The 23,110-nt window shown below is 64.8% G+C and overlaps 2 protein-coding genes across 2 annotated transcripts; both read right to left on the bottom strand.

Annotated features, from left to right (window-relative positions):
• Nucleotides 1-1,245: 1,245 nt before the first annotated feature.
• ELAVL3 (ELAV like RNA binding protein 3) lies at nucleotides 1,246-10,428 on the bottom strand. Its single transcript, XM_069882405.1, has 7 exons — nucleotides 10,420-10,428; nucleotides 7,500-7,731; nucleotides 4,668-4,771; nucleotides 4,376-4,529; nucleotides 2,855-3,071; nucleotides 1,739-1,777; nucleotides 1,246-1,626 (listed from the first exon to the last, which is right to left on the bottom strand). Exons 1-7 carry the CDS (start codon nucleotides 10,426-10,428, stop codon nucleotides 1,281-1,283), a joined length of 1,101 nt encoding a protein of 366 aa, XP_069738506.1. The 3' UTR covers nucleotides 1,246-1,280.
• A 1,518-nt stretch (nucleotides 10,429-11,946) lies between these two features.
• On the bottom strand, nucleotides 11,947-22,547 carry ZNF653 (zinc finger protein 653). The gene is made up of 9 exons (XM_069882406.1): nucleotides 22,240-22,547; nucleotides 20,694-20,737; nucleotides 18,624-18,842; nucleotides 16,406-16,813; nucleotides 15,481-15,634; nucleotides 13,556-13,673; nucleotides 13,360-13,474; nucleotides 13,174-13,273; nucleotides 11,947-12,354 (listed from the first exon to the last, which is right to left on the bottom strand). The coding sequence occupies exons 1-9, from the start codon at nucleotides 22,545-22,547 to the stop codon at nucleotides 12,183-12,185; spliced, it is 1,638 nt and encodes a 545-aa protein (XP_069738507.1). The 3' UTR covers nucleotides 11,947-12,182.
• Nucleotides 22,548-23,110: the final 563 nt, after the last annotated feature.

Genomic DNA, 23,110 nt, shown 5'->3' on the forward strand with positions numbered 1-23,110 from the left:
CCACGAGCCTTTGGAAACAGCCCCTCCCCAGCTTTCCTGGAGCCCCACAGGCACAAGGAGGTCACTATGAGGTCTCCTCAGAGCCTTCTCCTCTCCAGGCTGAACAACCCCAACTCTCTCAGCCTGTCCTCCTACACAAGGTTCTCCAGCCCTCGGATCCTCCTCGGAGCCTCCTCTGGGCCCCTTCCAGCAGCTCCATCTCCTCCTCCTGGGGAGGATTCCAGAGCTGGCCCCGACCCTCCAGCTGAGGAGAGAGGAGCTCCTGATGCAGCCCAGGACGTGGTTACCGGCTCCTCTCGAGCTTCTCCTCCCCCAGCCCCCCAAATCCTTCTCCTCCCGCTGCTCCCGATCCCATCATCATCCCCCAGCCTGGATTGAAACTAGGGATTCCAGCCCCGACCCAGCTGTAGGACCTTGTTGAACCTCATGAGGTTTGCACAGGCCCACTTATTATTTGTTAGAGTTTGTTCTTGCTCCAAAAAAAAAGTTCCCCCTCCGAAAAAAAAGCTAGAAATGGGGATAAAACCAGGAGGCTGAGAGCGTGAGAGGCTTGGCCCCAACCTGGGGTGGCTCTGGTGTCCCCAGGGCAGCAGCCAGAGCCGGGATTCGAATCCACAACCCCCCAGAGTCAACCTCGTGCCCCCCCAGGACTCGAGCCCGCGGTCCCGGAGGGATCCCCCCCTCCCCAAATTTCTCCTCGTTTGGGGGTGCACGACCTCTCCGGGGTGGGGGCATCCACGCCGAGGAGTGCAGAGGTTCTTGAGGGTCGCTGAGGTACCTCTACGTGCCCAGGGTGTTCCTGGGGGGTTTGGAGGTGTCCCCCCCAATTATATTCCGGCTTCTTCATGATCTCCTGGGGTTTTGGAGCACCAGGGCGTTCCCCAGTCTTCCTAGTATGGTGGACGTTTGGGGGTGCCCTCAGCATCTCCAAACCCCACCAGCGTCCAAGAGCTCCGGGGCACCAGAGGAGTCTTCGGGGTGGCCGTGGTGTCTCGGGGAGAGGTTTGGGTGTCCACAGTGTCCAGGCTGTCCGTTGGGTGTCCCCATAGTGCGCTCGGTGCCCATGGAGGAGGTCCCCAAGGTCTCCAGATGAGTTCTCCGTGGTCTCCAGGGTGGGAAGCTCCTCACAGTGTCCCGCGTGGGGCGTCCCCACAGTGTCCTTGGTGCCCATGGAGAGGGTCTCCAGGTGTCCAGGGGGGACTCTTCATGGTCTCCAGGGTATCCTTGGTGCTCAGGGTGGGCACCAGGGGACCCGACCCAGGGGGCCAGCAGGCTGGGGCTCAAGCCTTGTGCTGTTTGCTGGTCTTGAAGGAGACCTGGAGCACGCGGTCGCCCAGGCGGTAGCCGTTGAGGCTGGCGATGGCCATGGCCGCCTCCTCGTAGTTGGTCATGGTGACGAAACCGAAGCCTTTGCACTTGTTGGTGGCGAAGTCGCGGATGACCTTGACGTTGGTGACGGCGCCGAAGGGCCCGAAGAGCTGCCAGAGGACGCTCTCGTCCGCCTCGGGCGCCAGGTTGTAGACGAAGATGCACCAGCCGGCCCCGGGGGCCCCGAGCCCCACGCCGGCCAGTCCCGGCACCGCCTCGATGGCCAACGGCGAGAACCTGGGCAGCAGCGACAGCGAGCTGGCCTGGGGTCAGGGCGCCCGCGCCCCCAAATCCCCGGGGGACACGGGGGACACGGGGCTGGGGGTGCAGAGGTGGCCACGGGGGCCGAGGGGGTGGAGGGGGCTCTTACCTCTTCACGCCGTAGGCCACGTTCAGCAAATTGTCAAGCCTGGAGGGGACAAGAGGCCATAAGAGGGGACACAGGGGTGTCCCCATGTACGTGTCTCTTTGCCACGGGGTGTCCCCTCGTCCTGTGATGGCACCATTCCCTGGGGTGTTCACGTGGGGATGGGGTGTCCCTATGGCCCGTGGTGGCCCCATCCCTTCAAGATGTCCCTATGCCCCGTGCTGGCCCCATCCCTTCGAGAAGTCCCCATCCCTTTGAGATGTCCCTATGCCCCGTGGTGGCCCCATCCCTTCGAGATGTCCCCATCCCTTTGAGATGCCCCTATGCCCCATGGTGGCCCCATCCCTTCGAGATGTCCCTATGCCCCGTGGTGGCCCCATCCCTTCAAGATGTCCCCATCCCTTTGAGATGTCCCTATGCCCCGTGGTGGCCCCATCCCTTCAAGATGTCCCCATCCCTTTGAAATGTCCCTATGCCCCGTGGTGGCCCCATCCCTTCGAGATGTCCCTATGCCCTGTGGTGGCCCCATCCCTTCGAGATGTCCCCATGCCCCATGCTGGCCCCATCCCTTCGAGAAGTCCCCATCCCTTCAAGATGTCCCTATGCCCCATGGTGGCCCCATCCCTTGGAGATGCCCCCATCCCTTTGAGATGTCCCTATGCCCCGTGGTGGCCCCATCCCTTGGAGATGTCCCTATGCCCCGTGGTGGCCCCATCCCTTGGAGATGTCCCTATGCCCCATGGTGGCCCCATCCCTTTGAGATGTCCCTATGCCCTGTGGTGGCCCCATCCCTTCGAGAAGTCCCCATCCCTTCAAGATGTCCCCATGCCCCGTGCTGGCCCCATCCCCTCAAGAAGTCCCCATCCCTTTGAGATGTCCCTATGCCCCATGGTGGCCCCATCCCTTGTAGATGTCCCTATGCCCCGTGGTGGCCCCATCCCTTGGAGATGTCCCTATGCCCTGTGGTGGCCCCATCCCTTCGAGATGTCCCCATCCCTTTGAGATGTCCCCATCCCTTGGGGGTGTCCCTATGCCCCGTGGTGGCCCATCCCTTGTTGGTGGCTTGGTTCCCAGGGCATGTCCCACCCCATCCAGGGTCTCGGCAGGTGCGGGGCTCACCGGAAGCGTTGGGGCGGGTGGTGCAGGGCTCCGTAGCGGCGGGCGCTGGGGCAGAGGCTGAGCAGGGCACCCCCCGACTTCTGGCCTGGGCTGTTGGCAAACTTGACGGTGATGGGCTCAGACGCACCCAGCGGCTTCTGCCCGTGCAGACCCCGGACGGCCTCCTCCGCCTCCACCCGCTTGTCGAAGCGGATGAAGCCCACTCCCCGTGAGACACCTGCGGGGGAGGCAGCCGGGGGACGGAGCCCTCAGACTCTGCTGTGGGACCCAGGTGCCCAAGGAACCCCCCCAGGGGACACAGGTGTCCAAGGAACCCCCCACAGATGCCCCCAGGTGTCGAAGGAACCCCCAGACCCCTCCAGGGGACCCAGGTGCCCAAGGAACCTCCCCCAGACCCACCCAGGAGACCCAGGTGTCCAAGGAACCCCCTCCAGATCCCCTCAGGGGACCCATGTTTCCAAGGAACCCCCCCCAGACACCCCCAGGGGACATAGGTGCCCAAGGAACTCCCCCCAAGACCCACTCAGGGGACCCATGTGCCCAAGGAACACCCCCTAGACCCTTCCAGAGGACCCAGGTGTCCAAGGAACTCCCCCTAGACCCACTCAGGAGACCCAGATGACCAAGGAACCCCCCCAAGACCCACTGAGGGGACCCATTTGTCCAAGGAACCCTTCCCCAGGCCGACCCAGGGGAACCAGTTGCCCAAGGAACGCCCCCCAAGACCCACTGAGGGGACCCAGGTGCCCAAGGAACCCCCCCCAGATCCCCTCAGGGGACCCAGATGCCCAAGGAACACCCCCCAGACCCACTCAGGGGACCCATGTGTCTAAGGAACCCCCTCCAGACCTCCCCAGGAGACCCAGGTGTCCAAGGAACCCTTCCCCAGACCCCCCAGGGGACCCAGGTGCCCAAGGAACCCACCCAGACACCCTCAGGGGACATAGGTGCCCAAGGAACTCCCCCCAAAGACCCACTCAGGGGACCCAGGTGTCCAAGGAACCCCCTCCAGACCTCCCCAGGGGACCCAGGTGCCCAAGAAACCCACCCAGACACCCCCAGGGGACATAGGTGTCCAAGGTACCCTTCCCCAGACCCCCCAGGGGACCCAGGTGTCCAAGGAACACCCCCTAGACCCACTCAGGGGACCCAGGTGTCCAAGGAACCCCCTCCAGATCCCCTCAGGGGACCCAGGTGTCCAAGGAACACCCCCTAGACCCACTCAGGGGACCCAGGTGTCCAAGGAACCCCCTCCAGATCCCCTCAGGGGACCCAGGTGTCCAAGGAACCCCCTCCAGATCCCCTCAGGGGACCCAGGTGCCCAAGGAACCCCCTCCAGACCTCCCCAGGGGACCCAGGTTTCCAAGGAACCCCCTCCAGATCCCCTCAGGGGACCCAGGTGCCCAAGGAACCCCCTCCAGACCTCCCCAGGGGACCCAGGTTTCCAAGGAACCCCCTCCAGATCCCCTCAGGGGACCCAGGTGTCGAGGTGTCCAGGTGAGGGGCCGCGTCCGGGCGCACCTGTGACCTGGTCGATGAGGATGCGGGAGGTGATGATGCGGCCGTACTGGGAGAAGAGCTGCTCCATCTCTTTCTGCCCCATGGCCTTGGGGAGGCCGCTCACGTAGAGGTTGGCGTCACGGATGGAGGCTGAGCTGGGCCGGGCGTAGGACACCTGGCAGGGGTGGGTCAGCCCTGGAGACCTCAGCATCCAGGTGCCAGAGCTCCCTCCCACCCACCCACGAGTCCTCCCCAGGGACCCACAACCACCCTGGTGTCCCCCCACCTTTCCCAAGGGACCCCGGGGCTGCACCTTGATGGTCTTGGTCTGCAGCTTGAGGCCGTTGAGGGTGCTGATGGCCTTGTCCGCGTCACCGGCCTCCACGTAGTTGACGAAGCCGTAGCCCAGGCTCTGCCCTGGGGCGTGGAGTCACCCTGAGGTGGCCCTGGCACCTGGTCCCCAGCACCACCTCACCCATCCCCAAGGTCCGTTTCCATCCTGCCTTCATCTTTGTCCCACCTAGCCCCCACGTCCCTGCACCAGGGACCCTCTGGTCAAGCTTGCAGGGCCCGCTGTCCCCAGAGAGGTTCCTGAAGTTGTCCCTGTCCCCACCACCCCATCCACATGCCCATCCCTGTCCCAGTCCCCATGAATCCTCGTGTCCTACATATTTCTTCTTCCTGTCTCTCATCTTCCTGTGTCCCTGCATCCCATCTGCCCTGTCCTGTTTCCCCACGTCCCATCTCCCCATGTCCCACAACCCCAATCTTCCCATGTCCCATCTGCCCTGTCCTACCTCCCCATGTCCCATCACCCATCTCCCCATGTGCCATGTCCCATCTCCCCACATCCCATTTCCCTGTGTCCCTTGCCCCATCTCCCCATGTCCCATCTCCCCATGTCCCATGTTCTATCTCTCCATCTCCCCACGTCCCGTCTCCCATGTCCCATCACCCATCTCCGTGTCCCATCTCCCCATGCCCCACATACCATCACCCCATGTCCCACATCCCATCTTCCCATTTCCCCATGTCCCACATCCCATCGGCCTGTGTCCCATCACCCATCTCCACGTCCCATCACCCCATGTCCCACATCCCCATCTCCCCATGTCCCACATCCCATCTCCCCATTTCCCCATGTCCCATGTCCCATCTCCCCATGTCCCATCACCCCATGTCCCATCACCCCATGTCCCACATTCCCATCTCCCCATGCCCCACATCCCATTTCCCCACGTCCCATCATCCCATGTCCCAAATCCCATTTCCCCACGTCCCATCACCCCATGCCCCAAATCCCATCTCCCCATGTCCCACATCCCATCTCCCCATGTCCCACGTCCCATTGGCCTGTGTCCCATCACCCATCTCCCATGTCTTGAGCTCCATCTCCCCATGTCCCATCTCCCCATGTCCCACGTCCCATCTCCCCACGTCCCATATCTCATGTCCCATCTCCCCACGTCCCATCTCCCCATGTCCCATATCCCACGTCCCATCTCCCCATGTCCCACGTCCCATCTCCCCATGTCCCATCTCCCCATGTCCCATGTCCCACGTCCCATCTCCCCATGTCCCATCTCCCCATGTCCTATATCTCACGTCCCATCTCCCCATGTCCCACGTCCCATCTCCCCACGTCCCATCTCCCCACGTCCCATCTCCCCATGTCCCATGTCCCACGTCCCATCTCCCCATGTCCCATGTCCCCATGTCCCATGTCCCACGTCCCATCTCCCCACGTCCCATCTCCCCATGTCCCACGTCCCATCTCCCCACGTCCCATCTCCCCATGTCCCATGTCCCACGTCCCATCTCCCCACGTCCCATATCTCATGTCCCATCTCCCCACGTCCCATCTCCCCATGTCCCATATCCCACGTCCCATCTCCCCATGTCCCACGTCCCATCTCCCCATGTCCCATCTCCCCATGTCCCATGTCCCACGTCCCATCTCCCCACGTCCCATCTCCCCATGTCCCATGTCCCACGTCCCATCTCCCCACGTCCCATCTCCCCACGTCCCATCTCCCCACGTCCCATCTCCCCATGTCCCATGTCCCACGTCCCATCTCCCCATGTCCCTTGCCCCTTGTCCCACGTCCCATCTCCCCATGTCCCACGTCCCATCTCCCCACGTCCCATCTCCCCATGTCCCATCTCCCCATGTCCTATATCTCACGTCCCATCTCCCCATGTCCCACGTCCCATCTCCCCACGTCCCATCTCCCCATGTCCCATCTCCCCATGTCCTATATCTCACGTCCCATCTCCCCATGTCCCACGTCCCATCTCCCCACGTCCCATCTCCCCATGTCCCATGTCCCACGTCCCATCTCCCCACGTCCCATCTCCCCATGTCCCATGTCCCACGTCCCATCTCCCCACGTCCCATATCTCATGTCCCATCTCCCCACGTCCCATCTCCCCATGTCCCATATCCCACGTCCCATCTCCCCATGTCCCACGTCCCATCTCCCCATGTCCCATCTCCCCATGTCCCATGTCCCACGTCCCATCTCCCCACGTCCCATCTCCCCATGTCCCATGTCCCACGTCCCATCTCCCCACGTCCCATCTCCCCACGTCCCATCTCCCCACGTCCCATCTCCCCATGTCCCATGTCCCACGTCCCATCTCCCCATGTCCCTTGCCCCTTGTCCCACGTCCCATCTCCCCATGTCCCACGTCCCATCTCCCCACGTCCCATCTCCCCATGTCCCATCTCCCCATGTCCTATATCTCACGTCCCATCTCCCCATGTCCCACGTCCCATCTCCCCACGTCCCATCTCCCCATGTCCCATGTCCCACGTCCCATCTCCCCACGTCCCATCTCCCCACGTCCCATCTCCCCACGTCCCATGTCCCACGTCCCATCTCCCCATGTCCCATGTCCCACGTCCCATCTCCCCACGTCCCATGTCCCACGTCCCATCTCCCCACGTCCCATCTCCCCATGTCCCATGTCCCACGTCCCATCTCCCCATGTCCCTTGCCCCTTGTCCCACATCCCATCTCCCCACGTCCCATCTCCCCATGTCCCATATCCCACGTCCCATCTCCCCATGTCCCATGTCCCCATGTCCCTTGCCCCTTGTCCCACGTCCCATCGGCCGTGTCCCGTCCCCCCTGTCCCGTACCGGTGACCTTGTCGCGGACGAGCTTGCAGGACTCGATGTCCCCGAGGCTCCCGAAGAGGCTCCTCAGCTCCTCCTGGCTCATGCTCTGGGGCAGGTAGTTGACGATGAGGTTGGTTTTGCTGTCGTCGGCGGCCGGGGGGGCCGGGGGGGGCCCGTTGGGGACCACGGCGACGGGGCCGCAGCCCGAGGACCCCGCGGGGCTGGGAGCCTGCGCCTCCACCGCGCTCAGGATCTGCTGAGGGGACGCGCGGGGGTCACCAGGGGGTCCCCAGCATGGGGACAGCAGGAGGAAGGGGACACTGGGCTCCTGGGGACAAGTGAGGGGACAATGGGGTCCTGGGGACACCTGCAGGGTCACTGGGGTTGAGGGAACAGCAGGGGGACAGGGACACTGGGGTCTTGGTGACAAGTGAGGGGACAGGGGCACTGGGGTCTTGGGGACACCTGGGGGGACACTGGGGCTGGGGGAACAGCAGGAGGAGAGGGACAGTGGGGTCCTAGGGACAAGTGAGGGGACAATGGGGTCCTGGGGACACCTGCAGGGTCACTGGGGTTGAGGGAACAGCAGGGGGACAGGGACACTGGGGTCTTGGGGACAAGTGAGGGGACAGGGGCACTGGGGTCTTGGGGACACCTGGGGGGACACTGGGGCTGGGGGATCAGGAGGAGGATAGGGACACCAGGGTCCTGGGGACAAGTGAGGAGACAGGGACACCGGGGTCCTGGGGACACCTAGGGGGACACTGGGGTCGTGGGGACACCTGGGGGGACACTGGGGCTGGGGGAACAGCTTGGGGACAGGGACACTGGGGTTGTGGGGACAAGTGAGGGGACAGGGGCACCAGGGTCCAGGGGACAAGTGAGGGGACAGGGGCACCGGGGTCCTGGGGACACCTGGGGGGACACTGGGGCTGGGGGACAGCAGGAGGACAGGGACACTGGGGTCTTGGGGACACCTGGGGGGACACTGAGGCTGGGGGATCAGCAGGAGGACAGGGACACCGGGGTCCTGGGGACAAGTGAGGGGAGAGGGACACCGGGGTCCTGGGGACGCCTAGGGGGACACTGGGGTCCTGGAGGACCGGTAGGAGGACAGGGACACTGGGGTCCTGGGGACAAGTGAGGGGACAGGGGCACCAGGGTCCTGGGGACACCTGGGGGGACACTGGGGCTGGGGGATCAGCGGGGGGACACTGGGGCTGGGGGATCAGCAGGGGGACAGGGACACTAGGGCCCTGGGGACAAGTGAGGGGACAGGGACACCAGAGACATTGAAACGATGGGGGATCAGCAGGAGGACAGGGACACTGGGGTCTTGGGGACAAGTGAGGGGACAGGGACACCAGGGTCCTGGGGACACCTAGGGGGACACTGGGGTCGTGAGGACACCTGGGGGGACACTGGGGCTGGGGGATCAGCAGGAGGATAGGGACACCAGGGTCCTGGGGACACCTAGCGGGACACCTGGGGGGACACTGGGGTCCTGGAGCATCAGTAGGAGGACAGGAACACTGGGGTCCTGGGGACAAGTGAGGGGACAGGGACACCAGGGTCCTGGGGACACCTGGGGGGACACTGGGGCTGGGGGAACAGCAGGAGGACAGGGACACTGGGGTCCTGGGGACAAGTGAGGGGACAGGGACACTGGGGTCGTGGGGACAAGTGAGGGGACAGGGGCACGAGGGTCCTGGGGACAAGTGAGGGGACAGGGACACCAGGGTCCTGGGGACACCTAGGGGGACACTGGGGTCGTGGGGACACCTGGGGGGACACTGGGGCTGGGGGATCAGCAGGGGGACAGGGACACTGGGGTCCAGGGGACAAGTGAGGGGACAGTGGGGACACCAGGGCCATCGGAACCACGGGGACAGCGGGGAGTTTGGGGTCCCCAAGGCCTTGGGTCCCCCCCGGCCGCCCCCTCCCCGCGGGGATAAATCCCCCATTGTCCAGGGGAGCCTCCCCCCCCTCCGCCCCCCCCCCCGGTCCCGGGGGACAATGGGACTTTGTCACCAGGAGACGGGACACCCGGGGCCACCAGCCACGGCCTGGGGTGCCCCCCCCCACCCCAACTCCCCAGGGGCTGCAGAGAGGGGGGGGCAGGGGATCTGCATCCATGGGTCTTTTTTTTTGGGGGGGGGGTGCCTGGGGGGTCAAGGGGTCTGGGGGGGGCCCACAGGAGAGGGGGTTTGTCCCTCTGTCCGTCCGTGTCCCTCAGCGGGGCGGCCACAGCCCCCCCAAAAAACGAGCAGCGAGGGACTCGGAAGCCGAAAATCCCTAAATCCAATTGAGAAAAATGGGATTTAGGGATGATAGGGATGGAGGGATGGACGGACGGACACACGGACACCTCCTCTGCGGGGCCACACGCGCGCGCGTCCGTGTGTCAGGCTGCCACACGCGTGTGCCCGCGCCCACACGCTAAGGGGGGAGGGGGGTGGCCCTGGGCGTGTGCGAGGACACACACGCGTGTGACGGTGACACCAGGAGCAATTTGATGGGGGGGGGACACACATGGGGGACACCCGTGTCCCCTCATAGATGCCACACGCCCCACCCCCCCGCATGCACATCCGTGTCCCCGTGATGCACACGCGTGTGCAGGCCCCTTGCTGCTGCGCACACGCGTGTGACGGTGACACCAGGAGCATTTTGATGGGGGGGGGGACACACATGGGGGACACCCGTGTCCCCTCATAGATGCCACCCCCCCCCATGCACATCCATGTCCCCGTGATGCACACGCGTGTGGCTCCCAGCAAGCGTGTCACACGCACACATGGGGACATGGGGGGGGGCAGGAATAAGGGGGGGGATGCAGGGATGGGGGGGGGGGCATAGGGGGTGCTGGGAGGGGGGTGCTGGGCTCCCACCCCCCACCCCCCCCATCCACCTCCCCATCCCCCCCCCCCCCAGCTCCTACCGTCACCATCGCCGCGGGGGCTGCTTGGGGGACGGGGGGGGCCCCCGTGCAGCCCGGGGGGGGGGGCCCCAAAAGCAGGGTTGGGGGGGGGGGGTGTCTCTGCGAGGAGCAGGCGCTGCAGGCGGCCGCCTCGGTCCTTTAAACGTCCTTGGGCAGGCGGGGGCGGGGCGCCCCCCCCACCCCCCACCCCCCAAACCGCCTCGGTGGGCGCGGCCGGACCCCCCCACCCCCCCCCCGACACCCCAAAATGGGCCGCCCCCCCCTAGGCTCTGGAGAAGCTCATTGGCTGCTGAGAGGGAGGGGCCCCCCCGCCGCCCCCCCCCCCTCGAGACCCCCGAGAGACACCGCCTATAGCCCCCCCCCAAAACACGTGACCAGGGAGGAGGAGGAGGAGAAGGAGAAGAAGGAGAGGGATGAAGACGATGGAGAAGGGGATGAAGGATGGAGGGAGGGGGATAAAGGATGGAGGGAGGAGGGATGAAGACGATGGAGAGAGATGATGATGGAGAAGGGGATGAAGGATGGAGGGAGGGGGGATGAAGACGATGGAGAGAGATGATGATGGAGAAGGGGATGAAGGATGGAGGGAGGGGGGATGAAGACGATGGAGAGAGAGAAGACGATGGAGAAGGGGGGGTGAAGGATGGAGGAGGGGGGATGAAGATGATGGAGAGGGAGAAGACGATGGAGAAGGGGATGAAGGATGGAGGGAGGGGGGATGAAGACGATGGAGAGAGAGAAGACGATGGAGAAGGGGGGGTGAAGGATGGAGGAGGGGGGATGAAGATGATGGAGAGAGAGAAGATGATAGAGAAGGGGATGAAGGATGGAGAAGGGGGGAGGAAGGATGGAGGGAAGGGGGATGAAGGAGGATGAAGGAGGAGGGAGGGAGGAGGATGGAAATGGAGGTGAGGATGGAGGGGGAGGTGAAGGAGGGAGGGGGGCATGAAGACGATGGAGAAGGGGGGATGAAGGAGGTGAAAGATGGAGATGGGGGGCAAGGATGGAGGGGGGGTGAAGGAGGGAGGAGAGAGGGAGGATGGAGGAGGGGGATGAAGGGGGGAAATGGAGGGAGAAGGGAAGGAAGGACGGAGGGAGGGGATGAAGGATGGAGGAGGGGGTGAAGATGGAGGAGGGGGCGAGGATGGATGGATGGAGAGGGATGAAGGAGGGGGTGAAGATGGAGGGAGGGGGATGAAGAATTGAGTGAAGGAGGAAGGAGGGGGTGAAGGATCAAGGAGGGATGAAGGGCCGGGTCGGAGCCGCCGCTTTCAGCACCGCGGACAGCGCCGAGGGACGCGGCCACTCCCCCCCCCCGCCCCCCAGGCTCTGGAGCCCCCCCCCTTTCCCTGGATCCCCCCCCCTCAGCAGTGTGAACACCCCCACCGCCCCCCCACCAGCTCCTTACGCCCCCCCCAACCCCCTCACGAACCACAGTATGTAAAAGCCATCACTTTAATGGAACTTAGCCCCCCACCCCCCTCCCCAAGAAACACGGGGGGTTGTGCCCCCCCCCAAATCGCAGTATGTAAAAGCCATCACTTTAATAGAACTTAGCCCCCCACCCCAACAAAACTGGGGGGTCGTGCCCCCCCATCAGCCCCAGCTGCCTTGGGGGCAGAAGAGAGAGTGAGGAAATAAATAAATAGTCTGGGGGGGGGGGGGGAGGTCACCAAGGCAGTTCAGAAAGGGGGGGGGTGTGACGGGGGGGGGGGGGGGGTCCCGAAGTGCTCTGAGGAAGTGTGGGGGGGGTTGGGGGTACCCTAAGTGTGGCGGGGATCGGGGGGGCTCTTGAGGGCATGGAAGCGCGGGCAGGGGAAGGGGCGCAGGTGGGGGCCCCCCCCATGGCGCAGACGGGCCCCCCCCGCCCCGTGGCGGCGCATGTGCCACGTCAGGGACGCTCGCTGGCGGCAGCGGAACCCGCAGAGCTGGCACCTGGGGGGGCAGAGGGGGGAGGGCCCCCCCGTGTCACTGGGGCAGGAGGGTCCCCACTGCCCCCCCACACACCCCCCCCATCAATTAGCCCCTGATTTGCCGCAGGGGGGGGTCTCCCAGTTGCCCCCCCTTCTTGCTGCAGGGGGTCTCACCTGTGCCCCCCCCCCCTCACTCACTGCAGAGGGGGTCTCACCTGTGCCCCCTCCCCACTCCTTACAGGGGGGACTCACCTGTGTCCCCCACCCCACTCACTGCAGGGGGGTCTCACCTGTGCCCCCCCCTTACTCCCTGCAGGGGGGGTGTCTCACCTGTGGTCCCCAATCTTGCTGCAGGGGGGGTCTCACCTGTGCCTCCCCCCCTCACTCGCTGCAGGGGGGGGTCTCTCCAGTGCCCCCCCCTCACTGCAGGGGGGTCTCACCTGTGCCCCCACCCCTCACTCACTTGCTGCAGGGGGGTCTCACCTGAGTCCCCACCCCTCACTCACTTGCTGCAGGGGGGTCTCACCTGTGCCCCCCACCCACTCCCTGCAGGGGGGTCTCCCTGCTGTTCCCCCCACCCTTCACTCCCTGCAGGGGGGTCTCCCTGCTGTTCCCCCCCCCCTCACTCCCTGCAGGGGGGTCTCCCTGCTGTTCCCCCCCCTCCCTCACTCCCTGCAGGGGGGTCTCCCTGCTGTTCCCCCCATCCCTCACTCCCCGCAGGGGGGGTCTCCCTGCTGTTCCCCCCCCCTCACTCCCCGCAGGGGAGGTCCCCCTGCTGTTCCCCCCCCCCGTCACTCCCTGCAGGGGGGGTCTCCCTGCTGTTCCCCCCCCCCTCACTCACTGCAGGGGGGTCTCCCCCGTGTGCGTCCGCCTGTGAACTTCCAGGTGGTTTTTCCGCTTGAAGGCTTTGCCACAGACCTCGCAGCTGAAATCCCTCGTTCCTGGGGAGACAAATGGGGAGTTGGGGGGGGACGTTAGTGGGGGGGGGGGACAAGACAGGGGTGGGGGGGACACGGTGGAGGCTCACCGGAGTGGATAACCATGTGCCGGCGCAGGTGAGCGGCGAGGGAGAAGCTCTTTCCGCAGCCGGGCTGGGGGCACTGCTGGGTCCTGCCCTTGCGGTGCACGAGGGTGACGTGGTTCTGGGGTGGGGGGGAAAGGAGAGGTGAGGTGGGGGGGGTGGTCCTGGAGGCCTCAGGGACACAGGGATGCAGGAGCCTCACCTGGAAGCTGCTGAGCGCCACGTAGACCTGCCCGCAGCCCGCGTAGGGGCAGGCGATCGGCTCCGGGCACCCCTCGCTCTCGGGGCTGGGGGCGCGGAGCCTCCTGCTGCGCTGGCGCCTGCGAGGGGGGAGCAGAACTCAGAACAGATTGAGAGGGAGCCCCCCTCCCCACATGCAAAGCTGCAGCACTTGAAGAGGGGGAAAGATGTCATCATCCCACCCCTCTCATGTCTTTGAAGCCTCCTGAACCCCCTCACACGGCTCCTCCGGCCCCAGCGCCCTCAGAAAGACCCCCCAGCACCCAGAATCTGCCATAGAATCACAGGATAGTTTGGGTTGGAAGGGATCTTGAAGATCATCTAGTTCCAAGCCTCCCACTAGGATCAGGTTACCCAAGGCCCCATCCAACCTGGCCTTAAAACATCTCAGGGATGGGGCAGCCACAACTTCCCTGGGCAACCTCTTCCAGTCCCTCACCACCCTCATCGTGAAGAAATTCTTCCTCCTGTCTAGTCTAAATCTGCCCTTCTCCAGTTTATACGCATTCCCCCTCATCCCATCACCACAAGCCTTTATGAACAGTTTCTCTCCAGCTTTTTTGTAGCTCCTTCCAGGTACTGGAAGGTCTCTATAAGATCTCCTCAGAGTCTTCTCTCCAGGATGAACAACCCCAGCTCTCTAAGCCTGTCCTCCTACAGGAGGTGCTCCAGCCCTTGGATCATCCTTCTAACCTCCTCTGGACCCATTCCAACAGCTCCATCTCCTTCTTACAACAAGGATTCCACAACTGGACACAGGACGCCAGATGAGATCTCACAAGAGAGGAATAGAGGGGCAGGATCCCCCTCCCTCAACCTGCTGCCCACGCTGCTTTGATGCAGCCCAGGACACAATTGGCCTCGTGGGCTACGAGCGCACATTGCCGGCTCCTCGAGCGTTGGTTGACAGTGACTGAACAGGAGCCAGCAGGGGCCCAGGGGGCCAAGAAGGCCAAGGGCATCTGGGCTTGGAGCAGCCCCGGCGTGGCCAGCAGGGCCAGGGAGGTTCTTCTCCCTCCGGCCTCGGCCCCTCGACTCCTGGGGTCACTTGTGGGCCCCTCCCCACCAGAAGGATGTGGAGGCTCTGGAGCGAGTGCAGAGAAGAGCAACGAAGCTGGGGAGGGGGCTGGAGAAGAAGAGGAGCGACTGAGAGAGCTGGGGGGGTTCAGCCTGGAGAAGAGGAGCCTGAGGGGAGACCTCCTTGCTCTTTCCCTGCAAGGAGCTGGTGGAGAGGAGGGAGCTGGGCTCTTCTCCCCAGGGCCAGGGGCCAGGCCGAGAGGGAACGGCCTCAAGCTCCACCAGGGGAGGCTCCGCATGGACAGCAGGATGGAATCTTGCCTGGAAAGGGTCCCTGGGCCCTGGGACAGGGAGGGGGTTGAGTCCCCTGCCCTGGAGGGGTTGAAGGGCCGGGTGGACGCGGCGCTGAGGGACGTGGGTTAGTGATTGATGGGGACGGTTGGACTCCATGATCTGGTGGGTCCTTCCCAACCTGGTGATTCTGTGATTCTCATTGACCAGCACCCCAAATCCTTCTCTGCAGGGCAGCTCTCCATCATGCCGTCCCCCATCACGTACTGAAAACGGGGATTGCCCCAACCCAGGTGCAGGACTTTGCACTCCGTCCCGTTGAACCTCATGAGGTTCTCTCTTCTCCAGCCTCTCCAGGTCCTGTCCCAGGCTCCCACCCGCTAAAAGCCCCCAACTCCCCAAAACGACCCCCCCGGCACTTCTCCCCTTGTCCCCAAGGGCCCCTCCACATCCCTAACATCTCCCCCAAACTTTAAAAAACAAACAGTCCCTGAACCTTGTGTGAGACCCCCACCAGACCACTGTAGCGATGCCCCCTCCCAGCCCCATAGACCCCCCCCCCAAACCCCATCCCTCAACCTCTCAGGCTCTTTGGGGATCTCGTAGATGATGGCGGAGAGGCCACCGCTGTCCGAGTCCTCAGCCGGGGGGGGCTCTGGAGGGGGCTCCACGGGGGGCTCAGCGGCTGCGAGGGGCAGCGCCTCCTCCTGCTTCAGCCCCAGCACCTCCTCCTCTGCCGGCAGCACGACAAGTGGGACACCCAATCCCCGCATGACCCCCCTCCCAGCACCCCCAAACCCCCTGCCCCCCAGCCCCCCCAAACATCCTGCCCCCCAGCCCAAACTCCCCTGCCCTCCCAGCACCCCCAAACCCCCTGCACCCCAACCCAAACTCCCTTGCCCTCCCAGCACCCCCAAACCCCCTGCACCCCAACCCAAACCCCCTGCCCTCCAAGCACCCCCAAACCCCCTGCACCCCAACCCAAACTTCCTGCCCTCCCAACATCCCAACCCCCCTGCCCCCCAACTCAAACCCCCTGCCCTCCCAGCACCCCCAAACCCCCTGCCCCCAACTCAAACCCCCTGCCCTCCCAGCACCCCCAAACCCCCTGCACCCCAACCCAGACCCCCTGCCCTCCCAGCACCCCCAAACCCCCTGCACCCCAACCCCCTGCCCTCCAAGCACCCCCAAACACCCTGCACCCTAACCCAAACTCTCTTGCCCTCCCGGCACCCCCAAACCCCCTGCACCCCAACCCAAACTTCCTGCCCTCCCAGCACCCCCAAACCTCCTGTACCCCAAGCCAAACTCCCTTGCCCTCCCAGCACCCCCAAACCTCCTGCCCCCCAACCCAAACTCCCTTGCCCTCCAAACCCCCTGACTTCAGTCCAAACCCACTCAGCCCCCCCAAAACTCCCAGTCCCCACCCGTCCACCCCCCACTCCAGCCCCCCAGCCCCCTGACCCCCCCCCCCAAATCCCATCCCCCCTGCCCCCTTCCGTACCTGTTTTAGGGGGTTGGGGGTCCAGCGGGGGCGGGGGGAAGGCGCCTCCCCCCTCCAGCAGAGCGCAGGGCACCTCATCCCCCCCCAGGCCCAGCTGCAGCCCCCCCAGCGCGTCGTAGCCGGGGCTGGCGAGGATGAGGAGGGGGGGGCCCTGCAGCAGGGTTGGGGTTCCTGCCTCAGCCAGCGGCCCCCGCCCCGGGCCCAGCCGCAGCGGGAGCGGGACGCACACCACGGCTTCCAGCGTTGCCCCTGGCTCCTCGCCCACGGGGGGGCCTGGACCCGCGGGGGGGGCCACCGCTGACCCCCCAGGCGCTGAGGGGCCCAGAGCCGCGGGGGGGGCCACGGCTGAGCCCCCAGGAGCTGAGGGGCCGCCCCTCGACGGCGGCTCTGAGCCCGAGCTGCAGCCCCCTGAGGAAAAAAAAAAAATCAAGGGGAGACCCCAAATGGACACCCCCCTCCCCAGGAAAGCCACCACACCCCTAACCCCCCCTCAAGACCCCCTATATCACACCCAGACCCCCCCAGGACTGCACCCGCATCTCTAACCCACCCCAAACCCCAAAGAGCTGCCCTCACCCCCCTAACACCCCCATAAAACAACCCTAAATCCAAGATGACTGCTCCCCACCTCCCTGACCCCCCTCGCCCAAGCACTAAAGCAGCACCCTCACCCCCTAACCCCCTCTGTGCCCCCCCAAACCACTCCCTTGAGCCCCAAAACCCCTCTAGCCCCCCCCAGTCCCCTTAACTACCCCCAAACCCCACTCAAATACTAAAGGCGTAGCCCCTGATGCCCTCTGAGACCCTTAAACCACCCCCAAGCACTAAAGGACTGCCCCAACCTCTCTAACCCCCCTCCCCCAAGCATTAAAGCAACATCCCTACCCCCCTAAACCACTCCCTTGAGCCCCAAAACCCCTCTAGCCCCTCCCCAGTCCCCTTAACTACCCCGAAACCCCATGCAAATACTTAAGGCGTACCCCCTAATGACCTCTGAGGCCCTTAAACCCCTCCAAGCACTAAAGAAGAGCACCCCTACCCTCTTAATTCCCTCCACACCCCCCTAAACCACTCCCTTGAGCCCCAAAACCCCTCTAGCCCTCCCCAGTCCCCTTAACTACCCCCAAACCCCACTGCAAATACTAAAGGCGTACACCCTAATGACCTCTGAGGCCCTTAAACCCCCCAAGCACTAAAGGAGTGCCCCAAGCTCTCAAAGCCCCCTTCCCCAAGCACTAAGGGAGCACCCACACCCCCCTAACCCCCTTTGCGTCCCCCCCAAACCACTCCCTTGAGCCCCAAAACCCCTCTAGCCCCCCCCAGGCCCCTTAATTACCCCCAAACCCCACTGCAAATACTAAAGGCGAACCCCTTAATGCCCTCTGAGGCCCTTAAACCCCCCCCAAACACTAAAGGAGTGCCCCAACCTCTCTAACCCCCCTTCCCCAAGCACTAAGGGAGCACCCCCACCCTTCTAACCCCCTCCGCACCCCCCCAAACCACTCCCTTGAACCCCAAAACCCCTCTAGCCCCGCCCCGGCCCCTTAACTACCCCCAAATCCCACTGCAAATACCAAAGACGAACCCCTTAATGCTCTCTGAGGCCCTTAAACCCCCCCCAAGTACTAAAGTACTGCCCCCAACCTTCCTAACCTCCCTCCCCCAAGCACTAAAGAAGCACTCCCACCCCCCTAACCTCCTCCACGCTCCCTCTAAACCACTCCCTTGAGCCCCAAAACCCCTCTAACCCCCCCCCAGTCCCCTTAACTACCCCCAAACCCCACTGCAAATACTAAAGGCGAACCCCTTAATGCCCTCTGAGACCCTTAAACCCCCCCCAAACACTAAAGGAGTGCCCCAACCTCTCTAACCCCCCTTCCCCAAGCACTAAGGGAGCACCCCCACACCCCTAACCTTTTCCACGCTCCCCCAAACCACTCCCTTGAGCCCCAAAACCCCTCTAGCTCCCCCAGTCCCCTCAACTACCCCCAAACCCCACTGCAAATACTAAAGGCGAACCCCTTAATGCCCTCCAAGACCCTTAAACCCCCCGTCAAGCACTAAAGAACAGCCCCAACCTCTCTAATCCTCTCCCAATCCATTTAACCCCCATCAAAATAAAACCTAAACCCTAAAACAGCCAAAAGGAGCCGCCCTACCCCCCTGACTCCCCCTTCCCCGAGCCCCCACGGGTGTCCCTGGCCCCTTCCCCCCTCACCAGTGTCACTGTCATCGTCGCCGCTGTCGCTGAGCGGCCGCAAGGGCGAGTGCAGGTCCTGGAAGTAGCGGTGCCCGCGCTCGCACTGCCACACGGCCGTGGTGTAGAGCCCCACCGAGGGGTCCAGCTCCGCCAGCCGCGGCTCGTAGGGGCAGCGCTGCCGGTGGTCCTCGTACCAGATCACCGCGTGCCGCAGGCAGTTCACGTTGCGGCGGCGCCCTGGGAAGGGAGAGGAGGTGGGGGGAGAAAGCTGCTGGCAGCCAGGAACCCCCCCTGCAGCCCCAACCCCTGCCCCAAGCTCCTAAATGATCCTCGCCTCACGCCTCAGCACCCTCAGCCCCTGCCCCAAGCCCCTAAATGACCCCTCAAGCTCCTAAATGACCCCCCTGACTTCCCACCGCCCTGAGACCCTGCCCAAAGCCCCTAAATGACCCCCCTGCAAGCCCCTAAATGACCCCCCCAACCTCCCACCACCCTCAGCCCCTGCCCAAAGCCCCTAAATGATCCCTCAAGCTCCTAAATGACCCTCCCCAAGCCCCTAAATAACCCCCCCAACTTCCCACCACCCTCAGCCCCTGCCCAAAGCTCCTAAATGACCCTCCCCAAGCCCCTAAATGACCCCCACGAGCTCCTAAATGACACCCCCCAGTTCCCACCATACTCAGCCCTTGCCCAAAGCCCCTAAATGACCCTCCCCAAGCCCCTAAATGACCCCTCAAGCTCCTAAATGACCCCTCAAGCTCCTAAATGACCCCCCCACTTCCCTCAGCCCCTGCCTAAAGCCCCTAAATGACCCTCCCCAAGCCCCTAAATGACCCCCCACTTCACACCATCCTCAACCCCTGCCTAAAGCCCCTAAATGACCCTCCCCAAGCCCCTAAATGACCCCCCCCACTTCCCACCATCCTCAACCCCTGCCTAAAGCCCCTAAATGACCCACCCCAAGCTACTAAATTACCCCTCAAGCTCCTAAATGACCCCACCACCACCCTCAGCCCCTGCCCAAAGCCCACAAATGACCCCTCAAGCTCCTAAGTGACCCTTCAAGCTCCTAAATGACCCCACCACCACCCTCAGCCCCTGCCCAAAGACCCTAAATGACCCTCCCCAAGCCCCTAAATGACCCCCCTAAATTCCCACCGCCCTCAGCCCCAGCCCAAAGCCCCTAAATGACCCCCACAAGCTCCTAAATGACCCCCCCCACTTCCCACCACCCTCAGCCCCTGCCCAAAGCCCCTAAATGACCCCTCAAGCTCCTAAGTGACCTCTCAAGCTGCTAAATGACCTCCCTGCTTCCCTCAGCCCCTGCCTAAAGCCCCTAAATGACCTCCCCCGGCTCCTAAATGACACCCCCTAGTTCCCACCATACTCAGCTCCTGCCCAAAGCCCCTAAATTACCCCCCCCAACTTCCCACCATCCTCAACCCCTGCCCCAAGCCCCTAAATAACCTCCCCCAGCTCCTAAATGACACCCCCCAGTTCCCACCATACTCAGCCCCTGCCCAAAGCCCCTAAATGACCCTCCCCAAGCTCCTAAATGACCCCTCAAGCTCCTAAATGACCCCCTCAACTTCCCACCACCCTCAGCCCCAGCCCAAAGCCCCTAAATGACCCTCCCCAAGCCCGCAAATGACCCACCCCAAGCTCCTAAATGACCCCCGCCACTTCCCACCATCCTCAACCCCTGCCTAAAGCCCCTAAATGACCCACCCCAAGCTCCTAAATGACCCCTCAAGCTCCTAAATGACCCCACCACCACCTTCAGCCCCTGCCCAAAGCCCCTAAATGACCCTCCCCAAGCCCCTAAATGACCCCCACAAGCTCCCACCACCCTCAGCCCCTGCCCAAAGCCCCTAAATGACCCACCCTCAGCTCCTAAATGACACCCCCACTCCCCACCCCCCTCAGCCCCTGCCCAAAGCTCCTAAGTGACCCCCCCAAAACTCCTAAATGACCCTCCCAACTCCCCACCCCCCTCAGCCCCTTCCCAAAGCCCCTAAATGACCCCCCTCCCAAGCCCACCACCCCAGCCATTGCCTGATCCCCCTTCCCCCCCCCACCCCCCCTCACTTTTTTTCCGTTTAGGCTTTTTCGGGATCTGCTCCCAGGGGTCCCTGCAGAGAGGGGAGGAGGTGCCCTGGGGACAAACCGGGGCTGGGGAGGAGGGGGAGCTGTTCCCCTGCTCCCCCAGCCCCACTCCGTTCACCCCCCTTCCCCTGCTCTCCTCTCCCCACCTCCCCGCCCCCAACCCCCTTCCTCTTGCCCCCCTTGCCCTGCTCCCACCCGACCCCTCCCCAACCCAGACCCTCGCTCCCCCCGCCCCCCAACCCCATTCCCCCAGCCCCACTCCCCTCTCCCCGCTCCCCCTGCTCCCCCAGCCCCACTCCCCTCTCCCCACTTACTCTGCTCCCCTCGACTGCTCCCCAACCCCGACCCCTGCTCCCCCAGCCCCACTTCCCCACTTCCCCAGCCCCACTCCCCTCAACCCTACTCCCCTCACCCCACTTACTCTGCTCCCCTCAACTGCTCCCCGACCCCCTCAGCCCCACTCCCCTCTCCCCCTGCTCCCCCAGCCCTGCTCCCCACTTCCCCCGCTCCCCCCAACTGCTCCCCAACCCCAAGCCCTGCTGCCCCCAGTCCACTTACTCCCCCCTCTCCCCGCTCCCCCTGCTCCCTTAGCCCCCCTCCCCTCACCCCACTCCCCCCAACCCTACTCCCCTCACCCCACTTACTCTGCTCCCTAACCCCGACCCCTGCTCCCCCAGCCCCACTCCCCTCTCCCCACTCCCCCCTCTCCCCCAGTCCCATTCCCCTCACCCCACTTAATCTGCTCCCCTCGACTGCTCCCCAACCCTGACTCCTGCTCCCCCCAGCCCCACTCCCCTCTCCCCACTCCCCCTGCTCCCCCAGCCCCACTCCCTCCAACCCTACTCCCCTCACCCCACTTCCCCCGCTCCCCTCGACTGCTCCCCAACCCCGACCCCCACTCCCCTCACTCCCCCAGCCCTACTCCCCTCTCCCCCTGCTCCCCACAACTGCTCCCCAACCCCGACCCCTGCTCCCCCAGCCCCACTCCCCTCCTCTCATCCCACTTACTCCGCTCCCCTCGACTACTCCTCGACCCCGACACCCCCAGCCCCACTCCCCCCAACCCTACTCCTCTCACCCCACTTACTCTGCTCCCCTCAACTGCTGCCCCAGCCCCTCTCCCCCCAACCCTACTCCCCTCACTCCACTTACTCTGCCCCCTCGACTGCTCCCCAACCCCACTCCCCTCTCCCCACTCCCCCCAACCCTACTCCCCTCACCCCACTTACTCTACCCCCTCGACTGCTCCCCAACCCCACTCACCTCTCCCCACTCCCCCTGCTCCCCTCTCCCCACTCCCCTCTCCCCTTCCTCCCCCAGCCCCACTCCCCTCTCCCCCCACTCCCCTCACCCCACTTACTCTGCTCCCCTCAACTGCTCCCCCAGCCCCACTCCCCTCTCCCCCTGCTCCCCCAGCTCCACTTCCCCTGCTCCCCCAGCCCCTCTCCCCTCATCCCCGGCCCCACTCCCCTCTCCCCACTCCCCCTGCTCCCCTCCCCGGCCCCGCCGCCCCCCCCGCGCCGCTCACCCGCGCCGCCCGGCGCGCTGCCCCCGCTCGAGCCCCAGCAGGTAGGCGGCCAGCTTGGCGTCGCTCCAGCCGCTGCGGCGGCGCAGCTCGACCCAGGGCCCGTGCGCCTCGCCCAGGTACACCCGCCGCACGTCGTACTTCTTCCGCGACTCCAGCCGCCGCCGGGCCCGGTCCGACTCCGTCAGCCGCGGCCTCCCCCGAGCCTTCCTCCCCCCCCCACCCTGCTCCGCCGCGGGGCCGGGGCCGCCGCAGCCCCCGGGCCCCCCGCAGCCCCCGGGCCCCGGGCCCCGCTCCGCCGCCGCGCTCATGCCGGGCCCGCCGCGCGCGCTGGGATGACGTCACTTCCCGTGGCGCGCTGGGATGACGTCACTTCCGTGACTCTTAAGAGGGGCGCATGCGCGGGGCGATCGCTTCCGCCAGGCCCGGCCCGGCCGCCCTCGCTGCGGCTGCTGCGCATGCGCGAAGCCCTGCCCGGCCCTCCCCCCTCCCCCAATCCCAGTGACAGCCCCCCCCGACCCCCCACGGGCACAAACAGACGCCCCCCCACTCCCCGACCCCCCCACGGGCACAAACAGGCACCCCCTGACCCCCCACGGATACAAACAGACGCCCCCCCCACTCCCTGACCCCCCCACTCCCTGACCCCCCCACGGGCACAGACACCCCCTGACCCCCCACGGGCACACACAGACACCCCCTGACCCCCCACGGGCACAAACAGACACCCCCTGACCCCCCCACGGGCACACACAGACACCCACCCACTCCCTGACCCCCCCACGGGCACAAACAGACACCCCTGACCCCCCCACGGCCACAAACAGGCACCCCCTGACCCCCCCACGGGCACAAACAGACACCCCCCTACTCC

This window comes from Phaenicophaeus curvirostris, unplaced genomic scaffold, assembly GCF_032191515.1.
Source record: "Phaenicophaeus curvirostris isolate KB17595 unplaced genomic scaffold, BPBGC_Pcur_1.0 scaffold_127, whole genome shotgun sequence".
In the NCBI taxonomy this organism is placed as follows: Eukaryota; Metazoa; Chordata; class Aves; order Cuculiformes; family Cuculidae; genus Phaenicophaeus; species Phaenicophaeus curvirostris.